The sequence below is a fragment of the Akebia trifoliata genome, chromosome 15 (genome assembly GCF_017979445.1).
Source record: "Akebia trifoliata isolate Shusen 1 chromosome 15, ASM1797944v1, whole genome shotgun sequence".
Lineage (NCBI taxonomy): Eukaryota > Viridiplantae > Streptophyta > Magnoliopsida > Ranunculales > Lardizabalaceae > Akebia > Akebia trifoliata.
In genome coordinates, this window is record NC_141389.1 from 18,103,678 (window position 1) to 18,117,700 (window position 14,023).

The 14,023-nt window shown below is 33.9% G+C and overlaps 2 protein-coding genes across 3 annotated transcripts; both read right to left on the bottom strand.

Moving 5' to 3' along the window:
• Positions 1-2,735: 2,735 nt before the first annotated feature.
• LOC147384470 (33 kDa ribonucleoprotein, chloroplastic-like) lies at positions 2,736-5,108 on the bottom strand. The gene is made up of 4 exons (XM_086425945.1): positions 4,543-5,108; positions 4,346-4,447; positions 3,286-3,594; positions 2,736-3,178 (listed from the first exon to the last, which is right to left on the bottom strand). Exons 1-4 carry the CDS (start codon positions 4,930-4,932, stop codon positions 3,044-3,046), a joined length of 936 nt encoding a protein of 311 aa, XP_086282071.1. The 5' UTR covers positions 4,933-5,108; the 3' UTR covers positions 2,736-3,043.
• Positions 5,109-6,110: 1,002 nt separating this feature from the next.
• Positions 6,111-12,566, bottom strand: LOC147384471 (uncharacterized protein At2g29880-like). Of its 2 annotated transcripts, XM_086425947.1 has the most exons (5): positions 12,274-12,566; positions 12,129-12,178; positions 7,040-7,398; positions 6,806-6,953; positions 6,111-6,717 (listed from the first exon to the last, which is right to left on the bottom strand). In XM_086425947.1, exons 3-5 carry the CDS (start codon positions 7,394-7,396, stop codon positions 6,332-6,334), a joined length of 891 nt encoding a protein of 296 aa, XP_086282073.1. In that variant the 5' UTR covers positions 7,397-7,398; positions 12,129-12,178; positions 12,274-12,566; the 3' UTR covers positions 6,111-6,331. The 2 variants fall into 2 exon arrangements, with proteins under 2 accessions (XP_086282073.1, XP_086282072.1); XM_086425946.1 differs by lacking the exons at positions 12,129-12,178; positions 12,274-12,566 and having other exon boundaries at positions 7,040-7,423.
• Positions 12,567-14,023: the final 1,457 nt, after the last annotated feature.

Below are 14,023 nucleotides of genomic sequence, written 5' to 3' on the forward strand. Positions count from 1 at the left end.
CTAAACTCCTATCTTGAGATGCCATGCGCTGTTTTTTCCTAGCCTTAACAATGGAAAGGGTAGAAGAATCTGTAGAGAGAAAAGAAAGTAAAAACAAAGTTAAATTCAGCTATATACAAATTGAAGAATGAGACACAACCAGATATTTAAAAACCAATTTTACACTGGAAGGTCTGAGGACCTTAAATATCTCACGAGGAGCATCAGGGGCGAATTCCCAGTTCCCAAAGACAATCAGAGGGTCCTTGTACCACTCTATGTTAGCATTGGGAAGAAATGGAGCCAGTACAACTGTTGCACTCTTGGAGGATATCGAGTAATATCTAGGATACTGAGGATAGCTTTCAGATTGTACTTGGAGAGGAAGTCATTGGGGGTTATGCCCATCTTCTTCACTATCTCCACTAGATCGTAGAAGTTGCCAGACATTTGGCCTGGGGCCCAGTTTATCTTAAGGGAGAGAGAAGAAAACTATGGCTAGCCTTAATTTAGTCGGCATAGGCCATAATTTCTCCCTGTCGACATTTGCCAAACTTCATGGGGTCTTTGTAGACTCGAATAGACACAGAGGTAGGGATATAAAAGTTCCCTTCGAAGTTGGGTCATGTTGGCAGTCATTGAGAAATTAAGATTGTAAAAAAGAAAAAACAAGAGAATAAGATTACCTTAGCCTGAAAAAGGTAAAAATGACAATGAAACAAAAAGAAAAATAGAGAAAGAATTTTTTCGTAAAATGCAAAGAGACGAGATCACAGAGAGCAATAACATAGTAAGAGGGAAAATTAGTACAAAGTTTAATATTTATAGAAGAATAGTAATGGGGCACGTGGACGGGCACAGATGAAAGACGATTCGTCTCATTCATCAAAGAAAGATTTGAAACGACATAGCATTAAATGCTACGATTCATTAAGAATAAAAGCAATTATAGAGGATCCTGGCAGCCAATCAGGAGAAGGTTACATGTTTCAAAGAGACGACGAGACTTTGCATCTCCTAGAGAGGGGGTAATTGTAGAGAAAAATAACTGCGTAGTTATCTAAATCGTACACATGTCCAAGTCGGTTAGTGGTAGCATAAGAGAGCTACCCAACAGAAGGGCAGGTCAAAGCAAAAAACACCTGGTTTAATTAGAAGGGTAGCACAACATTAAATAAGATCTGATCTTCCAAACAGGGCAAACCTGGTCAAAGAATACCCATAATCCTAATATGCGCACGTCAAGCCCAAGGATCTCGGAGGATATCTCTTCAGTATAGCATATCCAATATAGGAAATCCCCATTTCATTTAGGATCCAAGGAATCAGGGGATTCTCCGGGATCACTTCTTGTGAGAAGGGGAAACCTTGATTCGAAGTAATGATTTATAAATAACACGATTTGCACTGAGGAGAAGATTTTTTTTACGAATTGGAGGCCTAATGAGTTTATTCGATTATTCCTCTACTTCTCTAACTTGAGTGTCGGAGAGTTTTTGGCAGGTACCACGCCGACACTAGTGAGGAGGTGGAAGAAGTGACTTCGGATTCGTGAAGCAGAGTCCACCAGCACCGTTCACGAGAATCTGACCACACAGTTGTTAAGGACTATGATGTGTCAAGTATGTTCAAACTTAATACTTATGCTCATTTTTCAAGTCTTGTAATCTTTGACATGATAAATTAGACCAAATAAATCGTAACAATGATTAATATATATGATTAATCAATGCTTAATCTCAAACGATAGTTTTAAACGCTAACAAAAGTTCCTACCTTGTAGTAAATGCAAAATTTACGAGAACCTCATTCAAAATTGTTGAGAGAACACCAAGGTCCTAGATCTCGTATATAATGATATCTATAAAATGATATATATTCAAACTAAAGGTAATAAGAGATATATTATAACTTTTGTAAATGATGTCTCAAGATATACGTATGTTTACATCATACGCTAAAAAATTGAAGCGTTTGGGATGTTTAAAGCATAATTGAGAATTTTCATGATGTCAGGATCAAAACTCTTTTATTTGATTGAGGTGGTGAGTTCCTCGACACATAATTTGATAAATTTTGTGAAGAAAATGAAATTCATGTCCGAATAAATCCACATTAGTAACTGCTTGGATTTATACTTTGTGAATAGGTGTCATTCCATGGATATCCAAGAAGTTGACATACATCATTTAATGGTGATACCTTGCATCAATTAGTGGTAACACTCACATATCTCACAAAAATCTCACACATTTCCCTCATCTCTCAATTTTCATTATAGTCTTTTATGAGACTTATTAGAGGAATGAGATCAAGTCAAGTTCCTACAAAGTAGTGCTAACTTTTAGAGGAATGAGATCGAGTCCAGGCTAGGTTAAATCCTAGAGATAGTATTGTTGTGCTCTTTTCTATAAACGGGAGGCTCCAACAATCTTCAAGAAGCGTTTACGTGCCTCTTAACCAAGTTGATTTAATCAGGGATTATTAACTGAAATCAAGTTTTAAGTTCGATTTCCAATATGTGTTGCCAATAAGAAGATACCCAGATCAACATCATTATAGATTCTCTGCAAATAATGTTTAAGGCATTATATAAACTGAAGAACAATGGATTTTCATAGGTTAAGTATCTCTATTGATGCTTCTCATGCAACCCAACACTACTATGCTTACACTTTGCACCACTGTAAAGAATTTCAACTCAACTTCTACTTCGACTTCCCATTTTTGTTCCCTTGTCCGTGAACAGTGGGTAATGAGGCATAAAGAAGAATGGAATTATTTATTCTCTTAAATGAGTTACAATGGACACTAACGGGTTTATATAGAAAATCAAAAGCAAATATTAAGTACAAAAAAAACACTAGATAAGGAAACCTAATATAATCTAATCTCATCAGAATCTATCCTAATCTTAATAAATTTGATATGATATCAAGATACACGATATTATAATGCATCACATTCTAGTAATCTAATAAGGAGGGCTAAACAAAAGGATAACATGGAACAAAAGGAAAACTTCTCCATTATCCCGAACCAACCAATTGCGCACTTCTTCCACTCAGTAGGCGTCAATGCCGGATTGAGTTGCATTGCGAAGGATATCTGTTTCTGTCTTTGTTTCTTGGGATGGACTAGCATTGGTTGCAGTCCTTTCTGCAGCCAGATTTAGCCTCAGGGGTCGCCCTTCGACCTCCTAATTACATACATACATGAACAAATAATGCCAAAAAAAAAAAAGAGAGAGAGAGAAAAAGAGTACATATTTGTATCTGCACATTTCAATGGTTAAGTCATGCTTACCACTCCATTCATGGCATCGAGCGCTGACTGTGCTTCTTCTTCCGAAGCAAAAGAGACGAACCCAAAACCTCTAGATCTCCCAGTATCCCTGTTAAAGATGACCTTGGCACTCAATAAGCCGGGATGGTTAGCAAAGGCATCTCTTAGGTCCTGGGAAGTAAGGTCCCAGCTAAGGTTTCCAGCATAGAGCTTGTAGGGGCTGTCAATAAAGCCTCGATAGCTGTTACGGATCTTTGGACCCATCACTTCCCTTTCTCCTCCTCGTGGAACTTCCGGAAAGTTCACCTTCACAGTCCGCCCTCCTATTTGCTATAAGTAACCACCACAAACAACCATCCAATGTAGCAATTAATTCGTGATTGTAAGAAAAACAGGATTATAATACATCCAAATGGAGGGTTTTTTGCCTAGAAGATCTCTTATATATGACCCTCAAAGCCATCATGGACTGATACTTTGCAAATGAAACAAAAAAAATATTCTCGAGTTTTTTTTCTAAAAAATACTCAAAATAAGGGACCAACTGTTTAAATCGACGAATTAATTAGCAATTTACAGATGAATCCCCCTCCCCCCCCTCTCTCTCTCTCTCTCTCTCTCTCTTTTGGCCCCTCCCCAACCCACCACACACAGAGGCCCACACCCCTTTCAACATCAAGATTCTATTTTCTTCAACTTTCGGATCTCAAGAACAAGATTGGGTTTTTAGGGAGGTTGAAATTGATGGGCTTTTGGGAAGAAACCCCCAAAACATAATTTGTATAATTCCAAAAAAAATTCCAATTCTTTTCCCAAGATTTTGCCTATCTTTATCCTAATAAAACCGAACTGACCACTACTGTATAATTGTCGATTCTGAACATTGTCTACAACCCATATTATTTTAATGTTTGCATCATTTATTATAATTGCTAAATTGATGTGGTATTGTAGACGAAATCATGAAAAATTGAAACAATTAGAACCCAATTTACGATTTTTTTAACTATTACATCGAGCTAAAAACTATGTCTTCAGTGATTCTGAAAAATAATTTCAATAAATTAAATATAATACTTACAGATCCGCTGAAAATCTTAATAGCCTCTTTGGCTTCTTGGACACTGCCCATCGTCACGAAAGAAAATCCTCTGCTTCTCTCTGTTACTCGGTCATAAACTATCTAAAAAAACAAGAGAAACACATAAGGTTTACATGTAACAGTAAGAAAGAGACGAAGCAATGTGGGGAGCGGTGGGTCATGATGAGAAATGAAACCTCTACAGATACGACTCTGCCCGCTTCACTGAAGGCTTGTGTGAGTTGTGAAGAAGTCATGGAATAAGGTAGATTTCCCACATATAATCTGCTCTCTTCACTTACTGCTGTTGTCTCCTCCTCCTCCTCCTCTTCTTCTTCTTCTTCTTCTTCTTCTTCTTCGTATTCCTGAGAATCTTCGAAGGTGTTGAAGGAAGCAGAGGAGGCACGGAATTGGAAAGAATGAGAGAGCGTAGGGAGAAGAGAGATATGATAACTGATTGGGGTTTTGATTTTGAGAATTGTGGGCTTTTTCTCTGGTAATCCAAAGGCAGCTGTAGTGGGAGAGTACTCGAAGGAGAGGGTGGTGATTCGGTGGGGAAGACGAAGTGCGGAGGAGAGAGATGCCATTGGAACAATTTATTTATTTATTAATTGGTGCACCAAAGGAAGAGGGGAGAGGGATTGGCTTGACTCAGATACCCTTAGTATTCAGTGACAAAATGAGATGAGGAAATGTTTCAAAAGGAATGATAATACATGGTTTCCAAAACTCGGTTTTTAGAAGACCAACTTGTCTCTAACGATTAAACTCGTCTTAGACGAGATAAATTATTAAACTCAGCAATGGTCGTTTTGGATCGGTACCACATATTGTGATAACCTTACCCAAAATAAAATCTCGGATTTGATTGCCACTGATTTCAGTTCTTGGCATGGGATCATTGGAATTAGAATCAACTCGACATACTTCCAATACCCATTGAGTTCCCTTGGGTACCCACTAAGATAGATTATGTGTTTTTAAATGAGAATTTTTTTTGAATATCCAATAAACTAGATAATTATTTATAAATGTAACATTTATCTACTATTTCCTCAATTGAAAGTTAAAATTGACAATAAATTCTTTAAGTAAATCAAACTTTTGAAAATGAAAGCATAAAAAATTATAATATGAACCATTTGAAATTGTATAAAAATCTGGAAATTGAATGGGAGCATGTAGAGAAAAGGTAAAAATTAAAGAATCCACATTTTCTTTATATTTTAATTTTTCTTCAACTATAGTTACTTTAAGACATCTCTTTGTAAGCATTTAGTTAGATTACCAATTTTATTATAATATTATAGATTTACTATTTGGGTACTCGAAGGAGACCCGATTCTTATTGGGTCCGGGATGCTACCCATAATCAGACAGAAAAAAGATCATGTCCATATTTGTAGACCTAAAATCAATTAATTGTTTTAGGTACATTGGATACTCGTTGAGACCCTTATGTTTATGCAAAAATAAATATTTTATTTTTAAAAGATAAAAGACACTTAGGGTATGTTTGATTGCACATGGAAATTCATTTTTCATGGAATTTGAAATCCATGGAAAAATGGTATGGAATTTGAATTTTCATAGAGAAAATTTCTCTCTGTTTGATTGCACATGGGAAAATGCATTCATTTTCCAAATCTATTGTTTGATTGCAAGTTGGAAAATTTAAATATTTTTCAATTTCACTGTTTATTGTCATTTTAGTTATTAAATAAAATGGATCCTATACAATAAAAGTCTATCTAAAAAAACATACTTTCACTACAAAAATTACCATATATAACATTGATGTGGTATAAAATTTACAAGCATGATGAATTAGTCATACATCATGATTAATACAAAATAAGTATACCCAAAAAATATATGTAAGACATATCCCCCAAAAAATGCAACATATAACCATTGCAAATCAGTATGATTTTTTGTATTATAGTAAATACATCTCCCAAAAAAAAATATGACATCTAACAGATCCTAAGTGTCATCTGACTTTCCTAAGCGCCTAAATAACCAATCCCTCTTCATGTCACTTGCCAAGCCAAGGAATATGTGTGCTGCTTCTTGACGCTCACCCAAGTAATCAATCGCTTCTAACATGATTTCTCGAGAGATATTAGGAACTTCATTGAGTTCCTTTTGCAATTTGGCTATGTTAGGTCTCTCCATTGCCGTTGTCATACGCATGGCTGCAGAGGCAAGTATGGAAATCGTTGCATCATTAGATTCTTCAGAATTACGCTTTCGCTTTCTCTTAGACGAAGAATTTTCACGAGAAGGCACCGATGAAGATCCTGTTTGTTGTGTAGGTACGTCACCTTGTCCAATTGCTTCTTGTACCTCATCGTCTATTTCATCAAGATCTAGTACAAAAAAAAATTAAAAAAATACATTGAAAGATGAAGTATGCAATTTTCAAAATAATTGCATAAACCAAGGAAGAATTCTTACCTATTTCTTCAATTGGAGACATTTCAAGTTCAGTTTCTATTCCAGTTGTACATCGTTCTCCACTTGCTTGATCATTACCGACAATAATGGCAAGATCATCATAAAATGGGATGCACTTGTGACGGTATTCTGCATTTTTTGGATGTTTCTAATAAGAAAAGACAAAAAAATAATCAGAATGATAAATGTATGAAGAAAAAAAATGTCCTTAAATTTAATATTTTGAAAACATACCTCTATATACTCTTTCCACGCCTCATCATCTGCTGTCACTAATTGAGTATCCTTATCCCATCCAAAACCACTTTGTGAAATCACCTCCTTTGCATTAAGATATCTCTTTCTAAGTGTCTTGAGCTTGTATCGTACATTTTGGGCATTTACTTCTTTTTGCAACTTATTACGGAGGACAAAACAAACATTATTTATGTCTTTCGTATTCCATCCATTGTCAGTTTTTAGTCCTAAAGCATATTCCTCCAACAATACTTCAATTAAAATTTTATCCATAAGTAAGTCCCATGTCAAATATGGTTTATCTTTTGGTTGCTTCTCCTTTTGTTGCCTGCCTTTTTTAGAAGAAGATTCCATTCCTATGATAAGTAAATTCATACACATTCAATCACAAATAAATGTATTAAAATTTTAAAAATGAATAGAAGATTAGCTAAACCTGAAAGGCAAAGTAGATATGATAGAAAAACTATCAGTTATAAATATTAGTCATTTTCAAGCAATATTCAATTTTCAAAAAAGAGAACATTATTATAATTCTAATATTGTAAGAGACAAAATCCTACATATTATAAAAGGCAAGCTTAAAACCTCAAATCAGATTCATTACATGCAAATTTTCATCTTTATAATAAACATTCAAAAGAAAAACATTGAATTTGAAGGATTTACAACAACAAAAAAAAAAAAAAAAAAAACAAAACAAAAAATAAAACAAAAAAAATAATAATAACTATGGATGACGTTGATCATATTCTGCCCACATGACTTCGGCTAATGTTTCTCTTTTTGCTGTCCATGCTGGAGTAGTAACAATAACTATTTGTTCTTCTTGTTCGGGCATGTCATCATGTTCTTCCTCTTCTAGTTCTATCTGATCACCCTCGCATATGTCCTCCGGGTCAAAATCTCTAATGTAATTATGGATAACACAACATGCAAAGATAACCCTAGTTTGTGTTTTGATGTCAAAAAATGATGCAGATCTCAAGTATGCAAATCGTTTCTTTAAAAGACCAATTGTTCTCTCGATTACATTCCGTAATGAAGAATGACGATAATTATATAGTTCTTTTGCATTCGACTGAAGGCGCCCACGATGATCATTTAAATGATATCGAGTACCACGAAAAGGCGTAAGAAAACCAGGAACATTTGCAAACCCAGCATCTGCAAGATAATATTTACCTATATTGCAAATTTATAAAATAAAGTTACACACTAATCATATTTACATATCATCATATTAGGAAATAATATAATATAATAATTCAAATATTATACTCACCAAGTGGCACAATGAGTCTATCAATCCTAGGTCTAATTGCATCTCTTAATAAGCGACTATCATGTGCTGATCCTTCCCAACCAGCGAGCACATATGTGAATTTCATATTAAAAGTACATGCGACCAAAACATTCTGACGAATATCTCCTTTTCTATTACGGTACTTAGGTTGTTCATCCACAGGAACTGTTGCATGAATGTATGTACCGTCTATAGCTCCTATAGCATCCTATATTAAATCAAAATCTCATAATTATATCATATCATCGATACAAATTTATTTGTAAGCATAGTCAACTTTACAATTACCTCAAAGTAATGGTACCAATTTCTAATGTTGTTGTTGTCTCTGGGAGAATTTGTTTGTTTTGCTACCTTGATGACCTCCTTATACATACTAATCAATGCTTTCAAGACAACATGAAAATAACGACTAACTGTTTGAGAAGATCGTATAAAAGAAAAGTTTGTTCGTCGATTCTTCAAATCATGCCCAATTGTTAATAGGAACATTGAGACTTGTTCTTCGACTTTTACTGATCGACGATCAACCAATCCATGCATCCTTAAACGGTTACACAATCTATGAAATGCAGCTTTATTCATTCGAAGTTGCTCATGACAATGCCTGTCACTTTCATTGTATAACCTATTCAAAATCTGTCTTCTCTCATGATCTCTATTTATTATAGGTGCTCTAGGTAGAGATCGCCTACGTCTAAGATGAGTTAAGATCACATATGTACTGAATATCAATGTCATGACCGCAATCCTATTCTTTTCTTGTGCAGTCAACATCCTATCAATCAAGCATTTAAACAATAGAAATAAGAAAGGCATAATCATATATGAATAAGAAATGACCAAGCTTTTATTGTCACCTCAACATTTTCTTATTACACCCCATTCACTTATTTTCTTTATTTTTAGTTGGGCTGTAATAAGTAAAAGTTCGAGTGCCAATAGTAGCTCTTTTATATATAACAACAAGAAGCATTATTCCATAGAGTGTGAACTTTGGTAGTGATAGTCATGTGTTTTTGAATTCCATTTTTTATAGCCATGTATTCTTGAATTCCATTTTTGATTGCCATTTAGTTGCAAGAAAAATAAAAGAAAATAATCTTGTAGTGAAGAAAAGTATCATGATTATGTGGGAATAGTTTCCCCCTAACTTTTTATCTCGATATGTAATCTAGTTCAAGTGAAAAAAAAAATCCAAACTTGATTAGGTACAAATCACAAGATTGATGGCACCAAAACATTAAACTAAAGTAAGATTAATAAAAGAAGATCATCATGAATAATGAAGCTGCAATCACCATACTGGGTATGTGAGAGTAGGCGTGTCTTCACACTTCATATTAGTGTCAGAAATTGACACATGATCATGTCTCTAAAATGTAAGCACCTAAACTAGAATAGAAAATGACCACATATAAACATTTGAATCAGTCAACTATGCGAGTCACTAAAAAATCAAATCAACCACAATAAATAAAACATGCTTCTATTCCAACAAAATTTTGAAAATTCAGAGCAATAGCAATAATTCTGGCAACCGATTTTCGTAAAGATCGTGTGTGAATTTCCTGTAAGAAACCAAGAAACTTTCACCTAATCACCTTCTAAATCCCAATTTTGGCATCAATTATAAATCCCACCCATGGCATGTCACCTGCAGAACTCATTTTGAACAGTTAAGGAATCTCGCTATAATCCTTGCCTACTCTATTCCAATTTTCAAGTACAACCCATCTATCTAATAGGGCTAAAATTAAATATTGGTCCACATCTACCAGATTTAGAAGCCCACCATGCCAACTCAACACATTAACACCCTTACATATGTCTGACACCAATACATATGGTTTGGGACTTAGGATTATTAAGACACAAACATGGGCCGACTTCAAAACTTGATTAGTTGACTATATGGTCCATGCATGAGCCTTGGATCAGATCTGACCCTTATATTGGTAAGTAGCCCCTTTTGTAAAGTCATGTGAAGCTGACCCATATATGTGTTCATAGATCAGTTTGGTTCATGCCATATGGATCACAGGTTTGTTTGGGTTGAATAAGATCCAAAACCAGATCTACCCATATCCAACTTATTCAAGTTTTAGAGAACAGTCATGACAAACAAATTGAATATTCATCTAAAGGTAGCGTTCAATGGCAAACTTTTTAGCAAACTTTTTGGCAAAACATTTTTCAAAACATGAGTTAGAGGTTTTGGAATGAGCTGATTTTTGGTGAGGATGATCTCTATGGTGAGGAGATCATCCTTGCCAAAAATCAGCCCATTCCAAACTTCTAACTCATGTTTACAAGTTGAAAAATTGTGGACTGTCCATTTTTTGTAAATTGTTTTTGATGGGGTTAGAAGTTTTGGAATGGGTTGATTTTTGGTGATGATGATCTCCTCACCGTAGAGATCATCCTCACCAAAAATCAGCCCATTCCAAAACCTCTAACTCATGTTTTGAAAAATGTTTTGCCAAAAGGTTAGCCATTGAACGCCCCCCTTCATCTAATATTTCTTTGATGCATTAAATTGAATATCCAACTTATTTAAGAAGATTCTATTAATGTTCTCACCTATTTTATTAATGTTAATTTCTCAAGAAAAAAAATCATGAAAATATTTTCCCAACAAACCAACCGACACTAATAGATAAAAGAAAACAACATAAGTCATGAAGGCACACATATTTTACATGATTTATACGCATTTGCTAGGATTAAAACCCATCAATCCCACGGTTAGGATTAAAAAAATAAAAATAAAATTCTCTAAACAAAAGTCTTTTTTTTTTGGATAAGATGTTCAAACCATCAAATTTGGACTAACTTAGGTTCCAATAGAGTTTACAATCCACAAATTCCTTTATAGAAATCACTTTGGATGCTTCACTAAAATTGGTGCAATAAAATCACTATGAACAAAAGGGTGAAATACAACCAATTCCATAATAGAAATCAACAAGGATGCTTCACTAAAATTGGTGCAATAAAATCACTATGAACAAAAGGGTGAAATACAACCAATTCCATAATAGAAATCAACAAGGATGCTTCACTAAAATTGGTGCAATAAAATTGCTATTAATAAATCTTACAACAAACACACACAATTCCAAACAAAAATTCAACCAAAAATATTCTACATAAATAAATCCTTCAAAGTTTCCCATAACTAACACTCTTCCAAATGTCAACTTCAACTAGGCAATTTCTCAAACATCTAACCTACATAAATGCTTCAAATTTTTTCACAAATGAACAAAGTAAACATTAATAAATCCTACAACAAACACATACAATTCCAAACAAAAATTCAACAAAAAAATATCCTACATATTAAATCCTTCAAAGTTTCCCATAACACTCTTCCAAATGTCAACTTCAACTAGGCAATTTCTCAAACATCTAACCTACATAAATGCTTCAAATTTTTTCACAAATGAACAAAGTAAACATTAATAAATCCTACAACAAACACATACAATTCCAAATAAAAATTCAACAAAAAAATATCCTACATATTAAATCCTTCAAAGTTTCCCATAACACTTCCAAATGTCAACTTCAACTAGGCAATTTCTCAAACATCTAACATACATAAATACTTCAAAATTTTTCACAAATGAACAAAGTAAACCTTTTCAAATTCGAATCCTAACCTTCCACAACTCAAATCAGATTTTGATATAATACCAAATAAATTTCTTTCATTCTAAAAATGGATTTGAGGTTCCATCAAAGAATTCAAAATGTACATTAAAGAGAGCTTACCTTGTGATATGGAAGAGATTCTCTAGAGTTAGGGTTCTCTTCTAGATCCACTGAGAAAAAAGAAACAAAGATTAGGTTACTTGGAGAGAGAGAGAGAGAGAGAGAGATAGAGAGAGAGAGAAGAAGAAGAAGAAGAAGAATAAACCTGTGACGAACTTATGGAAGTTGCAGACGTTGGTGACGAGGGTTTCGTTGGTGAAGAAGGTTTCGTTGGTGAAGAGGGTTGGGTAATCTAATTAAACAAAAAGTCCATCTTGGATGGAAACTCATTTCCTTGGGGTGAAGGTGGGATTTTAAAATTCAGCAAATGGTGGATTTTTAATGGGGTTGGAAAATAGATTTCCATGGAAAATGTTACAATCAAACACTTGACATTCTAATTTTCCATGGAAATTCAAATCCATGCCATTTTCCAAGCCTAATCAAACATACCCTTAAACTTCTCAGATTCTTTGTTAGGATTAGTAGAATCAAGTCTTTGTGATGGACCAATTTATTTTAATAGTTTTTCCAATTTCACAGTAGCCCTGACAGACCTAGGAATAATGAAAGTTTTAAGTCTAAACATTCAAACTTTAGGATATAACATGATACCAGGATCACAACCATTAGCTCTAGTATTTAGAATTATTTATAAAACCATGACAACAACAATAAATCCAGGAGCTTTAACAAGACCATCTTTAGAAGGAGAAACTCTATTACTACAAAGTAACATTTACAAATCAAATAAACTAGTACCCAAAAGAATCTCCTGGAACGATGTTCAGCTGCCAGCAACTTGGAATCTAACAGGAGAAGGCCAATCACAAATACCAGAAAACAAAGAACCTGAATCCATTATACAATATCCAGATGGAAATATAGAAATTAATTTTCCAACATTCAAAAGATCAATAATACTAACAGATGAACATAGTTCTGTTACTTCAATACCATTACAAGAAAACTTAATCCCAGGAAGAATATCCACAAGTAGAGAATTAAAACTCAATTGAGTAAAAGATGAAACAATTCCAATTCCATATTATCAAGACCCTAAAAAAATAAACTGCACCCAACAATCTCCAAATTCATCCCCTACTCAGTCTCAAATGCAAGATGATTCACCACAAATCCATGTAATAGAAAAACAAGAATTTAAAATAAATATCCCCCAAATAAAGTTAGACTATCTTTTATCCCAACACAGAAAAGAATTCGAAGGAAAGACAGAAAATTAGCAAGAACAAGTTTGGAAATTTTATTATGAACATTTAAATAAAACAAAAAGAGAAATTTCATTCTTTAACTGGTATAACAAATATTTCAAAAAACCTCTCAGAAAAGAAATAGATGTAATAAAATCAAACATTTGGGACATACCTAAAATAGGACAAATAGAATCTATCCATCCACCTCCAATAAATGAAATAGTTATTTCAGTAAATAAAGATACAGTCATAGGATCTCCTTACAAATCAGTAGAATTTAAAGACTTAGATAGAGTCCCAACAACCAGAGATATAGATAATATAATGAAACAAAATAATTATACTAACAGATACCTTAATTCTCTAGGAGAACAATTAACCAGACTAGAAGACATCCATACAAGACCCAAAACACCAGAAGAAAAGGTGAAAACAAAACTTTATCAAGAAAACAAAATCCCAATTTTTACCCCTTATGAAATACCAGAAAAGTTAAGAATGAATATTCTAGACAAACAAGAAATGTTGCAAGAAATAAATGAAAAACTCACAAAACTAAATCTATGAAAAGGAAAAGAAATTACAGTAATAAATCACCCACAGATGAGTCAATCAACGACAGAATCAGAATCAGAAACAGATTCTGAAGAACAAAAATTTGATAAAGAACTTCAAGAACTTACTCTCCAATTTCAAGACAAA